The 25,503-nt window shown below is 40.7% G+C and overlaps 1 protein-coding gene across 23 annotated transcripts in view; it reads right to left on the bottom strand.

Moving 5' to 3' along the window:
* FGGY (FGGY carbohydrate kinase domain containing) overlaps nt 1-25,503 on the bottom strand; it is a 439,267-nt gene that overhangs the window by 217,924 nt on the left and 195,840 nt on the right. For 19 of the 23 annotated variants that reach the window (XR_008472954.2, XM_009001341.5, XM_002750883.5 and 16 more), the window contains one exon: nt 13,322-13,450. The exons of the other annotated variants lie outside the window; for them this stretch is intronic. Coding sequence is in view for 18 of the 19 variants with exons in the window: in XM_009001341.5 (XP_008999589.2) it covers nt 13,322-13,450 (129 nt within the window). In the remaining variant the exon portion in view is untranslated. The remainder of the gene's footprint in view (nt 1-13,321; nt 13,451-25,503) is intronic. 23 annotated transcript variants of the gene reach the window in all.

Below are 25,503 nucleotides of genomic sequence, written 5' to 3'. Positions count from 1 at the left end.
AAATATTGTCATGGGATCCCTGGGGTGTCACTTGGCCAGCCAGAAACCTCTGTGGCATCTTCTGCTTGAGTGTTGCTCGCACCTGCTGGGCTCATTCCACCTACTTGGCCCAGCAGGCTGGGCTCAGATCATGCTACCAGCCCAGATCTCACACCTGCTGAGGGTGGGCCAGGCAGGAGCAGTAAAGGCTGTGTGGGTGAGCAAGTGCAGAGTTTGTCCACTGCACACAACCAGGCACACCAGCTGCTATGGTGGGGCAGGCAGCTACAGGCGCTGGAACAGGTGCCAGCTCCATGTGAGGCTGCAGCTGGATCCAATGTACTGCATGTGGCTTCTGCTGGGGGCACTCACATCTGGATGAGGGGAACATGGGCATCTGGTGGCTTAGAGATGCCATGAACCTCAGAGCCTTGAAGATAGTGTCACAGACCTGGCTTGGAGAGCCCCTAGGTCTGAGCTCCCTGAAGAGCTGCAGCTCTTCTTTCCTTCTCATTGCCCACAAACTAACAAGCAGGCTGGAGGGATGTGTTTCAGCCCTGTTTATATTACAGCTCTTTCAGTCATGCTTGTTGGCACCCAAGTCCAGAGGGCCCAAGGAGGTAGGGGGCTGGCACGTCAGCTTCAAGTCAAGCACATGTACACCTTGCCGAGTTGTGACAGCCACTACTTTGCCGCACTCCAGAGCAGACACCAGGAATGGGAGAGGTCAGGGAGTAGGAGCAGGCATTTCCAAGCCTGGGGGCATGGGGTTCCCACCCCACCAACTTGTTAGGGGGCAGGGCTCCTGCCTGTTCTGGCCCTAGCCAGCTCTGTAGAGCACACTCCTCCACTGCAGACAGCGTCTTCCCAGTGGCTGCTCCAGACAGGTCACTGCTGCCATTTAAACTACCAAGGGTAGTTTAAAAATGGCAAGTTAGATGACTTCCAAGGGCAAAGAGACAGCTGGTGGAACAAGTAACATGTTTTTAACTATCTTACTGTGTTTACCTCAAGCTTTTTAATTTTTACCATCTTCAGAGAGCCAAATTCTTATATGAAAGTCATAGTACAAAGCACAGATAGAAATTTAAGGTATGGAAAGGTGGGTTGGGGACGCTGCTGTTGAATGATGTAACTGGAGACTAGTGTGGTTTTTCTATATTCAGAGAAATTTCCCTTCTTAGTTTCCCCAGGTATCTATACCAGCTACAGAATGTACTGAGGCAATCCTCAAGATGTCCATATGGAAAATTTCAAAAATTATTTCTCTTTGCTCTTCACAATGACTGATACAAATGCACAGTTAAGAGAAAACAGAAAACAAGGAAACAAATCAGGCCTGTGGAGAGATAATAAGGAAGAAGCCAGCAGTTTAGATGCGAAGCTGCCGCCTTGGGGCAGTAACTAGAGATGTGTATTTTCCCACCATCAGCTGCTGATGTGCAAGGTCCAAAGTAAACATTAGTGCTTAGAAACAGTATATGGATGTGAAGCGCTATGTGTTGAGTTTTTGTGCCATGAAAAACAGTGGACCTGATCCTGCTCTCACAGCCAGTGACGCAAGTGCAATCTTAGACCCTGGGCCCCCAAACACATACTTTTCCAGCAGTCTCTACCTTTTGAACTTGGAGTGGGAAGTTCTCCTAACAGGTGCTTGGCAGTGTAAGAATCTGTGGCTAGATTATTCTTTCCTTTTTGTTTTTGTTCCCAAGTTCAGCAAAGGAAAACATCAGCTCATTTTCTCAGTCATATACTAATACAGGAGAGAATAAGTGAAACCTTCTGTTTAAAAATGGCCCCAGAATACCAGATACGGTTCTAGAGTAGATGAGATGATCAGAGGTTGTTTAAAATGAGAGGCTCTGGGCTCAGAATAAGACACCTTGCTCCATTTATTAGGTAGTACTTGTTCCATTGTTTGATGGAAGGGTTCCCCAAAGCTGATGTGAAGACAGGGGCACACAAATAAGGGTGTGAGTCTTGGATCCAATCTTTCCTCATCCTGTAACCTTAAGCAAATCCCTTCAACTCCTCGAGGGTCAGTTTTCTCAACCATTCGTGAGAGGTAAAAATACCTTCCCTGTTCCAAGGGTAGTTTTAAAATGGCAAGTCACTACAAAAAGATTAAGATTAATTTTTGAGATTGACATTGTCAGCATTGACAAATTTAGTATACACAATTAACATCAACATTAATATTGTTGATCTCTCCACCACATAGGCCCAATAGCTATGTATCCCATTTCTACCCTGATCTAATAACCTTGGCCTTATTCCCCATGATTGATGGAACCCAGACGCTTGTGCTGCTTTAAATATCCTTTATTAAAGTCACTTCTCCACTCTGGGCCTAAACTTTCTCATCCATAAAATAGAGCTACAAACATCCAGACAAATATTAAATAGAAGCTCTATCTTCTACTATAGATATAAATATGCACTGGTGTAAGTATGGGCTAACATAAGTAAAGGCACAGCCATACCTAGACACACACAGATTCACTTGCCAGGGTAAACAGGGGAAAGCTCATAGGCTCCGCAGTCAGTGGGTCCTGGAACCCAACTTTATAGTTCATTAAAATGTAACCTTTGGCAAGTTCTTAAACCTTGATTTCTTTGAATGGTAAAGGACAAAATAATGGTAGCTCACAGTGTGGTTGTGAGCTGACAATAGTGAATAGTCAAATACCTAGCAAAACATTTGGCACAGCATAGGTATTCAACAAATGGTAGGAGAAATAAAAATAACTGCTTTGAGCTCTTTGGGAGCAACTCAAATAGCAGGTGTTTTTATTATTTCCAGCTCTGGGGTAGATTCTTTGGAGCTTATTGTAGATTGTGACAACACAACAAAGAGATTACTCAAGTGTGGCTTAGAAAAACTAATTTACCTATTTAATGACCACCAGGGAAACTGGCTATAACCATTAAATGGAATCACAAATCAAGAGTCATTCCCTTGTCCTTATCTGGAGACAGGGTAGCACAATGAGGCAGGGACTCTGGCTGATGAACTAGGTCACTCAGATTCTAAATTCGACTCTGACAGTAATTTGCTAGGGTAACTTTGGATGACTCACCATTGTCTGGGCCTCAGTTCTCTCATCTGCAAATTGAAGAATTTGGTATAGAGAATCTTTGAGCAGGCTTTTAGTTTTAAAAACTATAATTATTCATTATCCAAACAGGAGTGCGTGTATTAAACTCAAAATGTTATGGTTTCATGGCAGGTTCACAGCCATATATACTGATGTGTGGCACAAGATTTAAAAATTGGGGACACATGGGGAGCTGGCAATAGCCCTAGGGCCTGGATTCCTCTCAGTTTTCTTCCACAGAGTCAAAGTCTGGTCTCTCAGCTAAGGCCAGCCTTCTGCAGTCCAGAGGATCACAGCACTCCAAGAAAGCCTTGGAGCCTGAGAGCAGGAAACTCGAAGTTATCCTTCCCCCACGTATGCTGTCTGCCCCTCCGCCACGTGAGCTGTTGCCACGGCTCATGCAACTGCCGAGGTCTCAGGCAGTGGTGGTTCACATTAAACCAAACTTCAACTTAAAATAATAAACTTGTAATCTCATTAATATGTTCCTCTCTCCCCTCTGTGATTCACATTCGGAACTCCCGGAGTTGTCCTTGCTCTATCTGCCCAGGGACTGGCACGGTTTTCTCCTTCCAGACTCCACAGCATAACTTTATCTACATTTCTAATCCCTCCACCCACAATTTCTTGCAGACCGTCTGCCTCCTTGGACCATATTCTCTCCTGTTTTGGATAAGCTGCCTCCTGCCCCCAGCTTTTGGCCAGTGCCTGGCCTGGCTCCTGCATTGCACAGTTCTGCTCTGGTCTGATCTGCCTACTTGGCAGAAACACATCACTACTACTTCTGACCCCTGTGTCCTCAGTGCCAGCTCATCCCCCAAGGCTGTCTCCTCTGGGTACCAGGTGACATTTTCCACACTTAGGACAAGATTCCAGGACCCACCCCAGGCATCCTCAGCAGGGTAGGGTCCAGGATTCCATATTTTCTTAAAGTCTCCCTCACCTAGATTTACCAATTCCTATTTTTGATTTTTCAAAATCCTCTCATAATTATTATCTTAATTACTAATCAGAGTAATTAAGTAATTACACTGATTTACTGAAGACTGGCTACCTGGGTTCTTTGCTGGATAATGGACATACAAAGGTGAACATAATTTGGTGAAAAACCTGAAATGGTTGTAAAGTATTTTACAGATACAGTGTAGAGAATGACTGATGTTTTTCTAAGAGTGGATTAAATTTGGAGACGTTTCCACAAAGTAACATTTAGACTGAGTGCTGATGGATGAGTAGCAAAGGAAAGGAGGTGGAATGTGCGTGATATGCCGAAAGAAGGCCAAGCCGTTCCATGTGGCTTGACTCTGAAACAGTGGGGTGGAAACCAACCTGTCCTCCCTACTCCTCAGGCTTCACTTTTATTATTTTCTTAATCTCATAACTACTTTTACTGAAGAGTCAATTTCACAAAATATATTTCAACAAATACTAATGTATCAGCAAAACCCTTATCGTGGGCTGCTTTTTGGCTTCTTCAGAAATAAGATGAATTGATGAAGGGAAATAATACCACTGGAGGTGTTCCAGGATAGAGCAAGGTTTCTTAGCTTCAGGGCTACTGACATTTGAGGCTGGATAACTCTTTGTTGCAGGGGGTTGGCCTGGACATTGTAAGGTGTTTGGCAGCCTCCCTGGCCTCTACACACATGCCAGTGCCATTTCCCTTCCCCCAGATGCAATAAACAAAACCATCCCCAGACATTGGCAAATGTCACCTGAGGGGTAAAATCACCCCTGGTTGAGAACCACTGGCCTAGGGAAAAGGAATATGAACCGTGGAGGCAGAGTCAAGTTCAAATCTTGCTATGAGATTAGTTATGTGATTGTAGAAACAAAGAACTTTAACAAATTTACAAGAAAGAAACAAACAACCCCATCAATAAGTGGGCAAAGGATATGAACAGACACTTGTCAAAAGACATTTATGTAGCCAACAAACATAAAAAAAGCTCATAATCACTTGTCATTAGAGAAATGCAAATCAAAACCACATTGAGATACCATCTCACGCCAGTTAGAATGGAAATCATTAAAAAAATCAGAAGACAACAGATGCTGGAGAGGATGTGGAGAAATAGGAACGTTTTTACACTGTTGGTGGGAGTGTAAATTAATTCAACCATTGTGGAAGACAATGTGGTAATTCCTCAAGGATCTAGAATAGAAATACCATTTGACCCAGCAATCTCATTACTCATATATACTCAAAGGATTATAAATAATTCCCCTGTAAAGACACATGCACAAATGTTTATTGTGGCACTGTTTACAATAGCAAAGACTTGGAACCAACCTAAATGCTTATCAATGATAGACTGGCTAAAGAAAATGTGACATATATACACCATGGAATACTATGCAGCCATAAAAAAGAATGAGTTCATGTCCCTTGCAGATATGAATGAAGTTGGAAAACATCATTCTCAGCAAACCAACACAAGAACAGAAAACCAAACACTGCATATTATCACTCATAAGTGGGTGGTGAACAATGAGAACATATGGGCACAGGGAAGGGAACATCACACACTGGGGCCTGTCGGGGGTAGGGCGGCTAGGGGAGGGATAGCAGGGAGGTAGGGGGACTAGAAGAGGGATGTGGCCTGTCAGGGGATGGGGGGCTAGGGGAGGGATAGCATTAGGAGAAATACCTAACATAGATGACAGAGTGATAGATGCAGCAAACCACCATGGCACATGTGTACCTGTGTAACAAATCTGCACATTCTGTACATGAACCCCAGAACTTAAAGTATAATAATAATAATAATAATAATAAATAAACATTATTCTTTCTGCCTTCAATTCCCTTGTGTGCAGAATGGGGAAACAACCTCTACCTTGTAGGCTTATTGTGAGGAGCAAGAGATAAAGTATAAGCAGTATCAGGTAGAATACTTGGCACATACGAGACCTGTAAGAAATGGTCATCATTTCTTATCAGTCATTGCCAGTCAGAGTGATGGTTCTACTTGTTCTAATTAATGATGTTACTATTATTTTATATTATAAATGAAGCCTAACTGAAGTTTAAAAGTCACAAAAAAGAAATAAATTCCACTTTACCAGTAAGCAATAACAGATAAAGAAATGTCATAATTACTGGCAATCACTCCCTCTAGGAATCCTTTAATAGTTTTTAAGTCTCAATTTTAGGCCCATTTGATGTTTTTCCAAAGCTTTCCATACATGGCACAAATAAATGTAATTGTTTATTTACTTTTCTTTACTAGAATACAAATTCCCAGAAGTCTACTTTTCTCTCATAGTCACTGTCTAACTCCATCAACTAGTAAAGTGAGTAGTCTATAAATATTATTGAAGACCTTCCTTTTCCAAAATTTGTTACTTGCTCACATTTTAAGGGTCAAATTAAAGAACAGAGTGGATCACGTTTACAGAGATAGGCCATTCTTCATAACACAGTGATAAGTGTGCACAAAGCATGGGCTTAAGTCATGCATCTCTGACTGCGCAGCTTTCAGAATGTTAGGTAGTCTCGTGAGCCTCAACTGTCTCGCCTGACAAATGGAACAAAATAACAGTATGAATAAAGTTGCTTTAAGAACTAAGTGTAAGATGACAAATAAGTATCTATTCTTGAGTCTATAATACACTGAGGCTCAGCTGTTTGCTGTGCAAAATTAGGGTACACATCCCTGTCCTAGCTTCATTATAAAGTTGCTATGAGGAGCAAATTCTATAATGAACACAGATGTGTTTTGTATTAGTCCATTCTTGCATTGCTAAAGCAGAATACCTGAAACTGGGTAATTTATTTTTAAAAAAAAAGAGTTTTAATTGGCTCAAGTTTCTGCAGGCTGTATAGAAAGTGTGATGGTATCTGCTTGGCTTCTGGGGAGACCTCAAGAAATTTACAATCATGGCAGAAGGTGATGAGGAAGCAGACACTTCACATAGCCAGGGCAGGAGCAAGTGAAAGAGCATGGCGGTGCAACACACTATTAAACAACCAGATCTGAAGGGAACTCATGCACTATCATGAGAACAGCACCAAGGGGATGATGCTAAACAATTCATGAGAAATCCACCCCCATAACACAATCACTTCCCACCAGGGCCCCCTCCAACACTGGGGATTACAATTCCCATGAGATTTGGGCAAGGACTCAGAACTAAACCATAACAAGCTTCATTAATCGAAAGTGTATAATTGCAAGGGATTATTGCTAATACGTATATTTCTTTGTCCATCATGCTACATTTAGTATATACACTACTTATAAATAAATGCTCCCCACAAATCACGTTATCTAAAGTTGCAGCCTATCTACCCTATCTTCTGGAACACTGATAATGGTGAGACAAGTATTGGCATGTTTTATTGCTTACTGGAACAAACTATGTGTTGTTCTAGGGCAAGAACCAAAGGCCCTTTTTGCAAGCCTGGCTCAGTAAATTCTTCCACTAAAAAAGAAAAGAAATTCAAAATCCTCATTTTGGCTTGACTCTGCAACTCAAATGAGCAATTTAAACCAATTCAACATCTGGCCCAGATGAGCAATTTAAGCCATTTCAACACCTGGCAAAGAATCCAATATTGGTAATCAAACAGTTGTGCTAAACCAAGGAACAAAGCTTGCTCTTGGCCAGAACTTGGTAACGTGATGAGGGCAAAAAGGAGACAGATTTCTAGACATCTAAGAGAAACCAAACTTTTGCTCCTGCAGAAATGAGCCAAATATAACTATTGCATAGAGACAACTGCCTTTGAATGAGAGGTTTCTCTCTCTGAGTTGTAATATTCATCCCTCATGGAGGGAATCCCATTCATTCAGTCATTCACTCATTCACTAAATATGCATGTGTTAAGGGCCTTCCATATACAAAGCACTCTGAAGGCTGCTGCAGTGGGAGGATGAAACAACAGGTGCCCAAAGAGTTTATAAACTAGTAGGTGAGACAATGTGGCACACACAAACCTGCAAGTGCAAGACACAGTGAGTAGGAGGAAAGAGGGAGGGCTTAAGTCAACGTCGGAAGTCAGGGAAGGCTTCCCAGAGAACAGGATGCAAGATTTGACGGATAACGAGGAGTCTGTCTGACAGATAAGAGCAACTGAGAGAAGGGCCTGAGACGGAAAACAGGTTGCTATCGCCTTTCAGGACAGTTGGGGTGCTGGAGCCAAGAAGAGACCTGGAACAAAGTTAACGTTATTTTTATAAGCTAGAAAAATATCAGCAGCAGGAGTCCTGGCCAGAACCACCCCCACAAAGTGCAAACAAAGCTACTCCTATCTTCTGGCTGTCTGCTGGAGAACTTATTAACCAGTACCTTAAGAACAAAATGTTCTTTTATCATCAATTTTAATTCCTACAAAGTCCTTCCTCCTCTTTTTCCAGAACTGGAAAATCCATGGGTTCAGTTTTGCTTGCTTCTTTGATCTTTATTCTCCCTTCCCAGGCCTCCCATGGGAGTGAAAGTCCAGGGGTATGTCTCCAAAGCAGAGTGCTGACCCCTCATACTAATCAGAATGTGGGTCTAAAGCAGGCCATGCCAGGTCGGCATTTGAAGTGACTACAGTTGTCAGGGTTTGTTGGTGAGAGGCCAGCATAGCATACAATTACGAATCCAAAGTTGGGTCTGTACTTGACATTCAGAAATCTCTTAGTACAGAGTTCATTTAGCCAGTTCTTGAGGCCATTTCTGACCTCAACCTATGCAGAATCACAAAGTAGTGCCTCCTGCATTCTGTTGTCTCTAACTATCTCTCACTGCGTAAGAGGAAACAAAAGTTCTGAGAAGCACTATATTTGTAGGCAGAAACACAATTTAAACCCAGAACTTCAGATTCCATGTTGAATGCCCTTATCATAGCATCACAAAATGTTTCAGGGATTAGCTGTCCCAAATCTAATCTGTTAAACTACAAACATCAGGCAGGGGAGAACAATGAAAATTTTCTCTCCAAAATGAGTGGACTTTGCCTGATTTGTTCACTGCTGATAATTCCCAGTGTCTAGATCAATAACTGACAGGTTATACTCACTCAATATGTCTTTAGTTAATATATAGTTGGACCCATGGAAACCTTTTCAAGATTTTCAGGCCTCTTTTCTCCTCTACATCCTAATCAGGTTATAGTAAGGGGAGAAATGAGAGGAAACAGTTGTCTCCAGGCCTCCTCTCCTTTTTAAGATAACCTAATCTCAGACTGGCTGTAAGGTGAAGAGTAAATGAAGAAGCATAAGAAGGCATAATAAGGATAAAACATGGTCAACGTTTATTAGGTTAAGTCTGTACTATCCCATCATCGTGGAGTATCACCTTCCTGTGCCCTTCCTAGCCACTGCTGGCATCTAAGTTCAGGCCTTAAAGAATCCAAAGTTCTTATTTTATCTTTCCATTAAAAAAAAAACTATTCTATCTTTTCATTAAAAAAAATATGGGGAAAACTTATTAACTTACTGTTTTAGTCCATTTTTATGTTGGTAATAAAGACATACCGAGACTGGAGAAGACAAGAAGGTTTAATTTGACTAACAGTTCCACATAGCTGAGAGGTCTCATAATCATGATGGAGGGCAAAAGGCAGGTCTTACATGGTGGGAACAGGAGAGAATGAGGAAGAAACAAAAGTGGAAATCCATGATAAACTCATCAAATCTCATGAGACTTAGTATCATGAGAACATCATGGGAAAGACCAGCCCCCATGATTCAATTACCTCCCCCTAGGTCAAATTTTAAAGCTCCAAAGTGATCCCCTTTGACTTCATGTCTCATATCCAGGTCACACTGATGCAAGAGGCAGGTTCTCATGGTCTTGGACAGCTCTGCCCCTGTGGCTTTGCAGGGTACAGTCACCCTCCCACAACATGTGGGAATTCTGGGAGATTACAATTCAGTTGAGATTTGAATGGGGACACAGCCAAATCATATCATTTTGCCTTTGCCACCTCCAAATCTCATGTCCTCACATTTCAAAATCAATCATGCCTTCCCAACAGCCCCCAAGTCTTACTCATTTCAGAATTAACCTAGAAGTCCATAGTCCAAAGTCTCATCTGAGACAAGGCAAGTCCCTTCCACCTATGAGCCTGTAAAATCAAAAACAAGGCCGGGCGTGGTGGCTCATACCTGTAATCCCAGCCCTTTGGGAGGTGGAATTCAAGATCACAGGGTCAAGAGCGCAAGACCAGCCTGGCCAACATGGTAAGACCCTGTCTCTACTAAAAATGCAAAAAAAATTAGCCAGGTGTGGTGGCAGAGGCCTGTAATCCCAGCTACTTGGGAAGCTGAGGTAAGGAGAATGGCCTGAACCAGGGAGGTGAAAGTTGCAGTGAGCTGAGTTCACTCCACTGTGCTCCAGCCCAGGCAACAGTAGGAGACTTTGTCTCAGGGGGGAAAAAAAAAATTAGAAACAAGCAAGTTACTTCCTAGTTACAATGGAGTACAGGTATTAGGTAAATACAACTATTCCAAAAGGGAGAAATTGGCCAAAACAAAGGGGTTGCAGGGCCCATGCAAGTCTGAAATCCAGCGAGACAGTCAAATTTTAAAGCTCCAAAGTGATCCCCTTTGACTTCATGTCTCATATCCAGGTCACACTGATGCAAGAGGCAGGTTCTCATGGTCTTGGACAGCTCTGCCCCTGTGGCTTTGCAGGGTACAGTCACCCTCCCAGCTGCTTTCCCAACAGTCCTCCAAAGTCTTAACTCAATCCAGATAATTCTGGATTGAAAATTAAAAATTGAAAAGTCCACAGTCCAAGTCTCACCCGAGACAAGGCAAGTCCCTTCCACCTATGAGCCTGTTACATAGTCCAAAGTTGCTTCTACATTTTCAAATATCTTTTCAGCAATGCCCCAGTCTACTGGTACCAATTTACTGTATTAGTCTGTTTTTATGATGCTGATACAGACATACCTGAGACTGGGAAGAAAAGGAGGTTTAATTTGACTTATAGTTCCTCATGGCTGGGAGGTCTCATAATCATGGCAAAGGGCAAAAGGCACTTTTTACATGGTGGCAGCAAGACAGACGAGGAAGAAGCAAAAGTGGAAACCGCTGATAAGCCCATCAGATCTCGTGAGACTTATTCACTATCATGAGAACAGCATGGGAATGACCGACCCCCACGATTCAGTTACCTCCCCCTGGGTCCCTCCCATAACACGTGAGAATTCTGGGATTTACAAGTCAGTTGATATTTGAATGGGGACACAGCCAAACCCTATCACTTACAAGCATTTGCATTTTACAGGGAGCAAAAGGTTTAAGCCACAGCTTCTAAGGGTAAAACTTCTGCCACTGAGCATCTCTGTTTAGGAAAAAGATGAGGGTCATCTGGCAGTCTCCACTCCTGGAGGGCATAGTGAGTCCTGGGCAGAAGTGAGAAGGTATGTTTTGGCATGTCCCTGAGGGAAGTCTGAGAAACTGACAAGGAAACTGTAGTGCCTGTGGCTCTTCAACAGTAGTCCTCTTTCAGCGTATGCTGGACCCAGCCAAGTGCTTGTCACCCAGGTAAGGGTGGATGATTGATATGGTCACCCCAGGGATAATTTTAAAAGCATGATAGGAAAAACTGTAATGGCCTCACGAATGATCTGGAATGTCAGGATTCCTAGGGGACAGAAACATTCCATCCTCAAGTTCTCTCTATGCTTGTATGTAAAAATCAAAATCTTAACATTCCCATCAAAAGCACATATTGCTCACAATGAAAAGTATTTAGACAGAGCCTTGCCTGTAATCAGAAATATATTACATACCATTCAACCAACCTATATATATTATAAGTTGTTTACTAATTCTTAGGCACTATTTTAGATCCTGAGGACATAGAGAGGAACAGAACAGTCATGTTCATAGACTGATGAGGGCTATCCTGCTCTGGAAGTCCATGTAGTATGTAGAACAAGGAACCATTTAATAATCTGTTGCATAAGAAAACTCTACTGTTTAAAGCCATCTCAACTTATTCTTGCCTTAATGTGACTGTTCATTTAATAAACTTAAAAGCCCCTATAGGAACCAGATAAAGGGTTTGGCATGAAGGATACAGGATGAATAACATAATGTTCCTGTTCTTAAGGAGTTCACAGTCTAGTGGAAATGATAAGCAGATATATTAGAAATTACAACACAATATGATCATTTCTTCAAATAGTTTGCTGAAAGAAGCATAATTTAGAGAATCTAAACACACCTGAGTGTTTCATGGAAGGCTATGCAGAGCAGAAAGCATCTGATATAGGTCTTGTATTTAGAGGAGGAGTTAGCCAGCTGGAGAAGTGGAGGACCAATCACTCTGGGCAGAGAACATGTGTGCCAAGTCACAGAAGTGTAAATGCATGGGTAGAGTAGGGGCAGGGTCAATGCAAGTGTCTGAAAGTGTATGTGCATAAAATGGAAACACAGCTCCACAAAGCAGTGCCTTCTGTTACTATGTAAAATGTACTCTGATGTTTTCCACTTTGTTCTATTCAATTCTGTTCCATTCAATTGTGCATATTCAGTGGTCATGTCCTGTTAAATTGTTAGAATGAAAGGTTAGGAAAAAAAAATATGGCTATAGTTGAAGTGAGAGACACTGAGAGCTAGAACAACTTCCCCTGCAAAAAACACACAAAAGCTTCAATAAGGATGAAGAAGACAACAGTCATCAATCTTTACTGTAATTATTTGTTTCCCTGTCTTGTTTTCCCACTAAAATCTGGGGAAGAGACTTTGGTTTTATTTTAAGTTCACTGTCTCCCAGCACTATGCCTGGACATGGTAAGTGTTCAACAGGTGTTTCATAAATGAACAAATGAATACATAAATGACAGGCTTGATTTAATGTATAAGATAAAATCAAGACTACAACCAAGGAACTGGATAAAGAACATAAGCCAAATGTATTATTAAAATAAATCTATGAGACTTATAAGGATTCTGGAGTACCATTAGAAAAAAATAGTGCAGGTAAGTATGGCAGGAAATTAACATACGTTTTTCTAATTTTCAGTAAACAAAAGAACTACACAGAAATTTATTCAAATAATTTTTTCCTATTGCCATGCATAAAGAAATTAATAAAATTATAAAGAAATTCTATCATTAATGAAAAGTTCTATAATTCTATCCAAATGCCTAGCTGTATAAAGGATTTTCATTATTATATCCTGAAACTCCAAAGTCCCTGATCTTTGCTTTAAAAACAGAAAAGGAGTGTCTTTGGTTCTAGGGAATATTCCATTTGAATTCAGTTTTGACTCTAGGCAATGAATAAGAGATTACCTAGTCCTCCTGCATGGGCATCAATGAGTGAGGCTGCGACCGCAATCCCAGGGAGAAGGCCAAGGTCTCTTGCTGCCTCTGGTGTGAGCCCATTTCCAAGAGAAGCTCCAGGAGGTAGCACTTGGTTTCCTGGGTAGACATAAGAAAAAACAACCACCACCAGTTTGAAAAACACAAAAGCACTCATAGGCTTTTTGTAAGAGAAACACTTTGTTAACTCCTCCCTCCTCTGCACTTTCTCACTTTTGCAAAGATAAAAACCATGCAGTCATCAAGAGTCCCTCTGCTCATCCAGTGACTTTGGTGTATGTGCTTGGTACCTATGGGTCATGCTCTGGGGTGCTTTACAAATAGGGAGCTCTAAAGCATCATTCAAACCAGACAAAGATTCCAAAAGTAGGAAATTTCAAAAGGAATATAAACACAGCAGCCTCTTAAATATAAGATTCAAATGCTCAAACCTTTCCAATGGGCTTCCTAACACAGCAGATCTGCTAGTCTACTTAAACACACATGCTCACACACCCTTACACCCTCTCTAATGAATGCATATTCCTAAGTCAAGAAAACATATACTTGTAGTTGCTTCCTGGCAGAAAATAAGGAGAAAGCGGCGAGGTGTATTTTGTACCAACAAATAATTTGTTAAAAAACTTGTACTTCTTGGAGGGAGTGTAAATTAGTTCAACCATTGTGGAAGACAGTGTGGCAATCCCTCAAGGACCTAGAAATAGAAATTCCATTTGACCCAACAATCCCATTACTGGGTATATATCCAAAGGATTATAAATAATTCTACTATAAGGACACATGCACACGAATGTTCATTGCAGCACAGATTACAATAGCAAAGACCTGGAATCAACCCAAATGCCCATCGATGATAGACTGGACAGGGAAAATGTGGCACATATACACTATGGAATATTATGCAGCCATCAAAAATGATGAGTTTGTGTCCTCTGTAGGGACATGGACAAACCTGGAAACAATCAGTCTCAGCAAACTGACACAAGAACAGAAAATCAAACACCGAATATTCTCACTCATAGGCAGGTGTTGAACAATGAGAACACATGGATACAGGGAGGGGAGCACCACACACTGGGGCCTGTTGGGGGGAAATAGGGAAGGAACAGCGGAGGGTGTGGAGTTGGGGAGAGAGAGCATGGGGAGAAATGCCAGATATAGGTGAAGGGGAGGAAAGCAGCAAATCATACTGCCATGTGTGTACCTATGCAACAATCTTGCATGTTCTTTACATGTACCCCAAAACACCTAAAATGCAATAAAAAAAAGTTTTGAACCCGCCCCCGCAAAAGAAGTTTTTCTCAGCTGGAAAAGAAAGTCCAGTCTAAACCTTTGCAAATGTTCCAAAGCTGCCACTTGCACAACCATATAATACAATGTGAATTAAGTTCTTTGGAGTTGTGCAATGCTGTGACCCTGAATTTTCAAGTGATCTTGAATTCTTGTAATCAGTCAGGCCTTCAGTTAAGAATTTATTGATTGTCTTGCTTCGTGCAGATGCTGTGGGGCTGTAAAAAATAGTCCTTGTCTCCAACCTAGTTAGGAAGGCAAGAAAAGGACACAGAAACAGAGAACCATGTAAGACAGAATAAAATGAAATGATCCATCTGCTCCTAGGTGTTAAACAGAGCCTGAGCACTCTCTCATCCCCCAAGGAATTCTATAGTATTTCTGTACTGCAGGGAGGGGCTAAGAGTTGACCCATAGGGATAATAAGATCCCTTTGAGCCCCAAGATTCCAGGACTCTGAGTGCATGATCAGCAATTTTTGCATGCTAAGATACCACTTGTTAATTGTTCCATGGAGCTCAATAGCAGGGCAGAGGTGCTCCAGGAATACCTCTTGGGGTAGAGGTGAGGTTGGAGATTGGAAGAGGAGTCACAGGGTGAACAGCTTAACCACTCTCCTCTAAATGGAACCAAAGAACCTCCCGACACCATTTTTTAACCCATTTTAAGTAAAGAGCTTCTATCTATAATTCAATATGAAAACAAATTTAGCTAGGAAGGGGAAGACTGAAACCTCTGCAGTGAGGTTTTCTAGAACTGTGTTGTCCATTATGGCAGCCACTAGTCACATGTGGACTGAGCACCTGAAGTATGGCTACAATAACTCAGGGACGAAATCCTTCATTTTATTTAGCTTTAACTTCCATTTAAAAACTGATAATTCAGTTACTGAAAAACTTTTACGTAGGTTTGGAACAACTTGGGTATGAAAATCTACTTTTTCTATATTAATTTAAGAAATCTAAATCAGATATTTCCAACAAAAATCTAGTGTCTGAATTGAGAGGTGCTAAGGGGAAATTACACACCAGATGTCAAAGATTTTATCTGGAAAAATGAATGTAAAATATCTCAATAATTTGTATATCAAGTGTATATATATTAAGTTAAATAAGAGATGTTAAAAATTAGTGTCACTTTTTTTACTTTAGCATGGCTATTGAAAAATTTAAAATTATATATGTGGCTCATATTATATTTCTATTGGACAATGATGGTCTGGAGGATAAGATGCTCAAAGGATGGGGCAGAGAGCAGAAAAATCTTAGTCTGTTTTGAATGCTAAAGTAGCAGAAACATATAAAAGAGCAGTGCCGTTGGTTTTGAATAACACAGTTCTGGACAGTATCTTAATTATGTCACTATGTCTAGTATCTAACACAGGAGAGACTGCACTGCAATTTGCTGAGCACTTCCATGCTAGGGACTGCACTAAGAACACAGCATGTATTTTCTCATTTCATTTTCATATTAACCCTCTGTGAAGAGTACAGTAGTACTCCCACTACCCCCATTTCATAGACAGATGGGAAAATTGTGGTTTATAGGGGAAAAGTAAACTCCCTGTAACAGCTTAAGAGCTGAAGACAGGCCATGGGTTCTACTCTGACACCCAAACTTCTCTTATTCATTACATTACCTTTTGGAGTAAATGTTTAAAAATACATTCTGAATGAATGAAGGGATCAAAAGAAGTATTTTTAGAACAAGCATTATGTATGTTTTCAAAAAAAAAAAACAAAAAGGAGCACCAGTTTGAAATCTTGCCTACTAAAGTGAAATTTTTTAAAAAGGGTTTTCATAGGGCTTCATCCCCAATTTTCACAAACATAAAAGGTGTCATTTTTATAAAAAAGGTTCCAGACAGGATTAGCAGGGTAGGGCACTCTTCCAGGTTTTCTCTATAGTAATTTAGGAAGAAACCTTAGCTGGTAAAGGAGCTTAATTTGATTCCATGTCCTCTAGGCCTGGAATATGAGGCTGAAGACCACTGTGAGGCAGACAGAGTCCTGGGCATGCAGGAAGGAGAGCTGGGGTCTAATCATAGCTTGTAGAACGACAGGAAGCTTCATCACTAAAGGATGCATCTTGAGCAAGGACAAGAAAAAAGGGTGAAAGGGCCCCTATGGGAACTATCAAAAGGGCTAGGTAAACTGGAACATAAGCTGGGGTGTGAACTGGTAGGGGGTGGGTGTTGAAGGACAGAGGAGGCTGGGGAGGCAGATAGGGGCAGTAAGTGCAGGGCCCTGTAATCCATATTAAAGTGTTTGAACTTAATCATGAAGCCCACTATAAACCACTGAAGGAGCTTTAAGCTGGGAGGAAGGTGATTAGACTTTCGTCTTTTTTTTTAAAGCACTCTCCGGCAATATTATAGTAGAGGATAGACTGGGGTTAGGGAAAACAGCTGTGAAGCTATTTCAGTAATCAAAGAAAGAGAGAGAAAAAAGAATCTTCACTGAGGTAATGGTAATGGAAATGCAGAAACAGAGGCAGACAGGAGACATTCCAGAGAGCAAGAAATAACAGGTCACAGTGGTTGCTTGGATATAGGAAGAGACACTGAGATATCATGGCCCAGACTCCCCCTTAAGGATGGAGTAAAGTCAGCAGACAGCTGCCAGCTCCTCTACCGCCTGCTTTGGTTGCAGAGAGCCACCTTCCCGAGGTGATGCCCCTTCCAGGACAGCCAGCACCTGGTGACTTAGCAAAGCAGGGGCAGAAGGGCTCTGAGGAACACCACTCACTCCAGACACTCTGCTGGGTTCATCAAGGTGTCGCAGGAATGCACCTTGGTTCAGCTCTTCTCTCTCTACCCGGTCCTTCTCTCTCTTCCTTCCTTTCACAGCTGGCCATCCCTAATACACACCTATACCCCCAAATGTGTCTCAGTCTTTGCTTTGGAAAACCCAACCTACAGTAATGAACCAGGCTTCTCCTCAATCCAGTGGTCTAGGGATGAAAATAAATATATACAAAGACAAACATCTCATCTTTCATTTGGAACTACAGCGTTCAGGAACAGGCTATCTGGACTCTGAGCAGGAAGGAGCTTTGTTTATCTAGAGACCAAAAGAGACGAAAGAGGATGATAGAAATAGGTGAGAATCCCTGAGAAATAACCCCTTCAAAATCACACTCTAAGTTTATCAGCCAGAGGTACACCAAGGGCACTAGAGCTGTGTCAGAGCAAGCATTAGTGCCTCCTGACAACTTTTCCCAAAATAATCCTTGTTTGACTTTTCTTTCACCATAAAATTAAATTATTCACAGCATTGCTTTTCCCAGAGTTAATCAAGACTTCACTGCCCAAGCATTTGCACTTCCTTCTAGGCTTCATTCAACCATTCATTCATGCATTTTAACAAACATTGCAGTAACAATAGTGCTAATAGTACTAATTAGTACTAACAATAGTACTAATGATGGCCTGCACCAATTTCTATCTACCATGTGCCAAGCTCTAGGTGCTAAGGTCTCATATTGTGGTTTGGGACAAAGACGATGAAAACGTAAGACTCTTAGGACCATGTAGAAAATGCTAGAAAGGTGAAATGTGCACATGGTGTTCCCAGAGAACTGAGGAGGGTCCAGTTAGGGTGGCCAGTAGAGTGAATACAGTCTTTAAGGTAAAGATGACATTTTGAGCCTGTTGTGAAAAGGCAAGTGGGGGACTGCTGGTTTCAGCTCTGAGGAAAGGGATGACAGCAAAGCAAAAAGTGAGTTCACTGTAGGGAGCCCTGAGGAGCATGGTGTGTTTGAGGCAATCAGTATGTAGCAAACAGGACACCAGGGAGGAACAGAGAATTGGAGCAGTGGGGACAAGAGAGGCAGCGGAGGGCTTCAGGCACGGCCAGGCAATAAGGAATTGCCCATGGGGGCATGGCTGTGAGTGCTCAGACTGGGTTAAGACAAGTGTGCAGTGTAAAGAAAGGCTTGGAAAATAATTATCTTTAAAACAGTCAAGCCAAGTGAAAAATTCAGGCTGCAAAATATTATGTAGTATATGACTTCCTTTTGTTATATTAAGTTTAACTTAAAGCTGTCTCTTTGTCATTTCAGCCTAAAGGTTTCTTCATACATAGTGACTGTAACCTAACTGGATTTGTAAACACACCGTAACCTACTCTTATAACTAGAAGCCAAGTCTCAGCCAATCACAGAAAACATACTTCAACCACCCACAGGCAGCCAACTGTTCAAACTCTGTTCAAATAAGGCCAACACAGAGCTGTACCCAATCCAGCTGCTTCTGTATTTCACTTCCATTTTCTGTGCCTCACTTTCTTTTTTCTGTCCATAATTTCTCTTCAACCATGTGGCAGAGGAAAAGTCACTCTGAACCTATTCTGGTTGGGGACCTGCCCAATTCATGAATCATTCTTTGCTCAGTTAAACTGTGTTAAATTTAATTTGCCTAAAGGTTTTACCTTAACAGTTTTAAGAACAACAATGAAAGTAGGTAAACTATTTGTAAAAATAAGTTCGTAGGGGGGAAAATATAGGAAATAGGTTTTCTCTGGGTGGATGCAGTATGAGTAATATTCTTTTTCCTTTCTTCTTCTTTTTTTTTTTTTTTGTTGCTTTTTACTAATCTATAACTTCTAATTGGTCTATACTTCTTGTGTAATTTTTTTCTAAGACAGTCTCACTCTGTTGCCCAGGCTAGAGTGCAGTGGCACAATCTCAGCTCACCACAACTTCTGCATTCTGGGTTCAAGTGATTCTCATGCCTTGCCTTCCCGAGTAGCTGGGACTGTAGGCACATGGCACCACACCTGACTAATTTTTAGATTTTTAGCAGAGACAGGGTTTTGCCATGTTGGCCAGGCTGGTCTTGAACTCCTGACCTCAAGTGATCTACCTACCTTGGCCTCCCAAAATGCTGGGATTGTAGGCATAAGCTACCATGTCCAGCCTCTTGTATAATATTTTAAAAGATGATTTCTCCCTTTAAATCTAGTCAGAATCCCACCTTGCCATTAAAATGAATGAACCTAAATTAAGGCATAAACGTGTAACTCCAAGATAAATTCAGAGAAAATGGCAAGATGCAGAATAGTATTCTGAGTATGATCATGTGATTTTTTTTTAAAGTAAAGGTTACAAAAATATAAGTACATAAACTTCCAGAAAAATCCTAGAATTTTATCACAGCATGTGCTGGGATCCAGTGTAGGGTACTCTTCTCTACTGTTTGTGCTTCTTCCATCCCTTGACCTTGTATGTCTTTTGTGATCAAAACAAACTAGCTCAAGTTGAAACAAAAACAAAACAAAGGAGAATACTGGGTACTTTTTCCAAACTCTGCTCCACAGTCTGAAGGCAGGAAAGAGACCCAAGAGCAGCTCACCTATTTTATTGATCTGACTGTCTCTGTCTCAGTGTACAGACCTTCCCCAGGGTATGTAAAAACACGATTGCTCTGAGGGCTCTGAGGCTCAAGTTTGCTGAATTCCCATTTGGATGGGCAGATTCAGTCTGAGTGGTCAAAAGCTCAAATCTACAATTATCTGGTGGTTGCCGTCCCTCTTCACAGGCAGGGGCTCCTATTACACCAAATCTTCCCCTACCAGTTTTTCAATTATCTATGACTAATGAGCACTTTGGGAACAGTTTCAGACACACAAATAATCCTCTTTCCTGATGTCAGCAGCAGAAATTAATGACTATGTGGATTGCTGGGAGACAGAAAATGCATTATAATGGTCAACAGAACTGTTATCCTCTCCAGGAAGGGGTAAGTGGGGGTGGGGTGTTGAATTAACTGGAAGGTTCAGTGTTCTTTTGTCTTCCTACATATAGTGAAATGAATCCAAGGGAGAGAGTTGGCTCCAGGCACATGGAAATGTCAGAAAGAGCTTTGGGCACGGGTGGCCTGTGACCCTGGTTCCTCTGTGCTTGGCACTGGGGGGCCAGCCCCAGGTCACTTTTGCCAAAGTCAAAAGGCCAATCAGATTGGCTGGGAGAGTAGTAAGTAGCATCCTGCCTTACCAGCAGAGAGGGTCCTGGAGTCATTTCAGACTGAACCTACAATTTGGCTTAGGGGTGGGTGAACAAAACTTTATGATAGCCTCATCAATGTTTACTGAGATACAGAAATGTTTATTGAGTACCTGATATGTGCCAGGTACTATCCTAATGCTAAAAATGCATTAAGGAACAAAATAGACAAGGTCTCTACCCTCAAGTAGCTTACTTTCTGGTAGACACTATTCCCATCCAATACCTCTTCTGATTCCATCTTGTTATTCCATATTGTAAGCGCCTATGCGATCTGGACTGAATTTTATATAATGTTATATACCTGACCCTATAGTCTGGCCTAAAACAGGTGTTTAATAAACACACCACATATTTTTAATCCAACTTAAAAATTACTTCCCTTATTTTGTGTTTCATTTTTTTCCCTATTTATACCTCGATCTCTCTTTGGCACTAGACAAAAAATACTTCAAATTATTTTATCTCTATATTCATTTCCCCTCAGCACAATGTCCAGCAGTGTCTAGAGCGTAAGTTCTTAGCAATGTTCATTTAGCTGAACTTAGTTTTTTTTTTTTTAAGAAAAGAGATCATTAGACAAAAATCAATCAATTTAGACAAAAACATTAAACAGACACTGACCCAGGAAGGTGAATATCAGTTGGGAGAGTAAAGAGTATTATTGCATTAATACTTGATCTTGAATGCTACTGGGACAAGAAATCCGTTTTCTAACATATCCCACCAGCAATACATTTTCATGTCTCTATCCTATTACAATGGAGTACGTCAAGGCTGTTTAGGGAAAAACTCTGAAACCAAGTTTTTCCTCTGCTCTTACACAACAGCAATCACCCACATAGAAGATGACTTCTGTGACTAAATGTGACTAGTTAAGTCTCATAGTCCTTAACTAGTTAATATATATGATATCATATAATATATATATATATATATATATATATATGCTTTTGTGGTGTTATTTTATATATCTATATTTTTTCCACCCATGATTCCTGGCTAACTCTCATAGTCCTTATTACATATTTAATAAAAAATTATATTTATATTTAATTAAAAATAGCATATATATAATTATATCTATATCATGTGTGTGTGTGTATGTGTGTGTGTGTGTGTATGTGTATGTGTATATATATATATATAAAATAACACCACAAAAGCCAATGTATGTACCTAGAAAATAGGTGACCACCAGCAGGCCCACGCATAGCAAATGCTACAGCGGCAATATTTTTAGTGACATAGAGGTTCTCAAATTCTTTGCCTGGTCAAGTCTGGCTCAAGAAGTCCAACAAGCAACTAGTAATTATTGTAGGTCAGTGAACAGAGGACCAGTGTACACAATTTGTATTTTAACACAATAAATATAATAGTAATAATGCTCATTTATCAAAATCTGTGAGTTTTTAGTCACTGCTCTTCATACTTTTCAGCTGCTATCACCTTCACTGCTAAACCAAACCAATGGTATTAGAATTAGATTTTATAGTAATAGAATTAGATTCGCTACATTAGAGTCCATGGTATTGCAACTTATTGTTTTACAGTTGTAGAAACACAAGCACAGAAAGATTATATAATTTGTTCAAAGTCACCATGTAATGGGACATGGTCAGGTTTCAACCCAGGATTCTCTGACTCCATGGTATGGCATCTCCCTACTATACCATGTAGGTTAGAGCAGGTAGGCATAGAATGTGATGGGTAGAAAAGGAAGACCACTTCATTTACAGGAGGCTTCCCTGGTAGGTCATGTCAAGGGACAAAACCACAAGAGTCATGAAATCTGAACGTGCTGACTTTTTTACCTTCTTCCAATCCTGTCCTCTCATTCCTTCTCTGTTCCAAAAACAGAGATACAGGATTTCAAATGGCCCTTACAGACCAACAACTTTAGCATATGCATTTTACATCAGAGAAAAGTGAACCCAGAGAAGGAGGTAGCTTCCCTGGAGTTGACTACTTGCAGAAGCAGAGTCTAGACTGAACCCAGAGCTTCTGACTCAAGGAAGCCTTCTTCTACTTTGCCAGCACTCTCTGCCATGGCAGCACTATCCTGCATCTTCCCCCACCTGAAGAAGGAAGCTTATCCAAGCCAGGGCTATAAGTCACATAGAGAACAAGGGAGCTGGCAAAAATTCAACAGATTCCAGGGGTGTGGGGAGCCAATTCTGAACTATTCAGAGCATAAAGTACAGTCTTTTTAGCTTGAAATCATCCACTTTGGCACCCACAGTGACCCAATTCTCTAGATAATTGCTGGTGCCCTATTTTGTTCTCACGTAGCCTAAGGCCACCTGCAAATAGCCTTCCCTGGGTAGATCATAATTAATCACTCTTTCCTCTACAATCCCACAGCATGTTTTTTTGGAATTACATCATTCTGTTCTACATAATGGCTTTTTCCCTTGTGCCTCTCTCTTCTAATTTAGATTATAATCACCTTGAGGGTAGAGCTCTTTTTGTAGATGATATAGTCATAAGAGGCAGGTGGTAGCATAGCACTTGGGAGTTCAGGTCAGAGGGTTGGATGGAAGTGGTGGCTTCAAGTTGGGGTTCCTGAGCTTGTGACCTTGGCAAGTGATTTAACTTCCCTGCAACAGTTTCCTCACCTGTAAAAAGGCTATAATAATGTTATTTTTCTCCCAAAGTGGTTATGAGAATCAAGCAAGATAATGCAAATAAGCATTTTAGCATGTTGTCTGCCACATGACAAATGCTAGACAAAAGCCAGATAATATTATGGTTATTATGACTCCCTATTCCCAGCGTACTGGACATCACCTGACACACAGAGGGTATTCAGCTCATTCTGGCTGAGCTTACGAAGCTAGAGAGATCCTTGATGTTACAGCATGTGAAGATATATGCTTTTGGGGTCATGAGAGCAAACTGCAGAAGCTGTGAAAGCTGTTACAATATTCACAGTGGTGGAATTCAGTTTTCTAGAACAAAAAGTTTCTCCCTATAGTCATGTCTCCATGGCATGCCTTCAGAGTGAAATGTTTTCAAAGTGCAGAAGGTGTTCTCTTTGGAGTTATTTTAAGAACAAAATGCTTGTTTCAAAAGGAAAATTCATTCTTTTGTCAGCAAAATACTTGACTATTAAGATGACCAATGCTTTCAAGACCCATGCAAACAGTTCTGCCATGAACAGTTACCCCACTTCTAGGAAAGGGAAAACTTGGGAAACACATGAAAATATTTTAGCTGTCATTGTGCTAAAAGTATTACAAGGTTTAAAGCAGTGGTTTCTACAGTTTTGCTTTGTTTTTTCACAATCCAATAAAAAGATCACATAAAGAAAACTGGGATTTATAGAGGTTTCTAAATTTTTTTATCCTGTCTCATTTACTTATTAAAAAAAATCTTACAATCCGGATTTATTTGACACAAAATTTTATCACTAACAACATAGGAAGGAAAGGATCTCAAAATAAAGGACGTTCTTTTTTAAGGTAAATATACCTCCCTTTATGACCTTCTATATTTATTCCATCACATACCAGTGAACACTTTGTCAAGGGCCAGTGTTGGTTTCTAGTCTGGACTACTGTTTGTAAACTGCTGATTTACAAAATGGTAACAGCCTCCTAACAATGGGCGAATCTACAGGGTGTCAAACAGCAACTCTCAGGTGAATCATTCAGTCAGTGGGTCTGGTGTTAACCATACAATGCCAAACACCTGGTGATCTGAAGACATCTGGTGCTTTTCTATTAAGCAAACCAAACATGATTCAGGTAATTGACAAAATTTTTCACTTCCCAACCAGATGTCTTACTCGCATAGAAATGAAGCCCAACTTGTACTTTCATGTGTAAATAGTCTAGACACAAATTCACCCCTGAAGACAGGATTAATTGCTTATCCTCAATGAATGCTAAATTACATATTATTTCTTCTTCTATTTCCAGCTATTTTACTTTTGAAGAAGGTTTTCTGCTATTGTTTTGAGAAGCACACATTTCACCTTAGAAATGGACTGTCTTTTTACATGTTTCTTCCTCATTTTTTTGACAAGGAGGCAGTATGCTACAATGAAAAGATGTGATCTTAGAAGCCAGGAAAATCTAAGTTCCAATTCCATGCACCTACTTCCCCAAACTTTAAGAGCCTTGGAAAAAGGCAATTAAACTCCCTGAATTCAGTTTCTTTGTAGATATACATCATAAAAACCGTCTATAAGAGGCACTGTGAAGAGTTGAGCTCATTTATTCCTATAATATGTATTGGGTGCTTGCTCTGTGCCTGGTACTGAGAGACCATGAAGAATCACAATGTCTGCCTGTCCTCCAGGGGCTCTGTTGAGAGACGTAGCAAAAAACTCATGCCTAACATGCTGGAATGACAAACGTACCATAAAACTAAGGTGATGTCTTTATTCAGGATTTGTAATAAAATTATGAGCAACTTCAACTGTATCTGATCCTTAAAGGTGAATATCAAGTTTGTAAAAGGAAGGATGTGTCTGAAACCTTTCCTTTTCCTTAAATCTACTTTCAAGCATACCCTGGAATTTGCTCTGATCATGTTTGTTTAAAGAATTCATGTGGTTATCAATGACCTTCTACCTTCTATGCCATTGTCTTGACAACCAAGCATTTACTAGACAGAATATGGAAAGCAGACAACAATGTGTCTCTTCAGTCAGGGTTAGTAGGCAAAACTCAGCCGTACAGAGACAATAATCAAATGACTACAGTCTTTGTGTTTGAAATCCTTACAGGGAAATACAAACACACACACAGACACACACACAGACACACACACACACACACACACATACACAAATACACATATACATGAATAAAAGGGAGTAAAGATTTTACAGAGAATTTACTTGGGCAAGG

This window comes from Callithrix jacchus, chromosome 7 (genome assembly GCF_049354715.1).
Source record: "Callithrix jacchus isolate 240 chromosome 7, calJac240_pri, whole genome shotgun sequence".
Classification (NCBI taxonomy): Eukaryota; Metazoa; Chordata; class Mammalia; order Primates; family Cebidae; genus Callithrix; species Callithrix jacchus.
The sequence above is the reverse complement of the archived record's forward strand: the minus strand, read 5'-3'. Positions and strand labels throughout refer to the sequence as shown.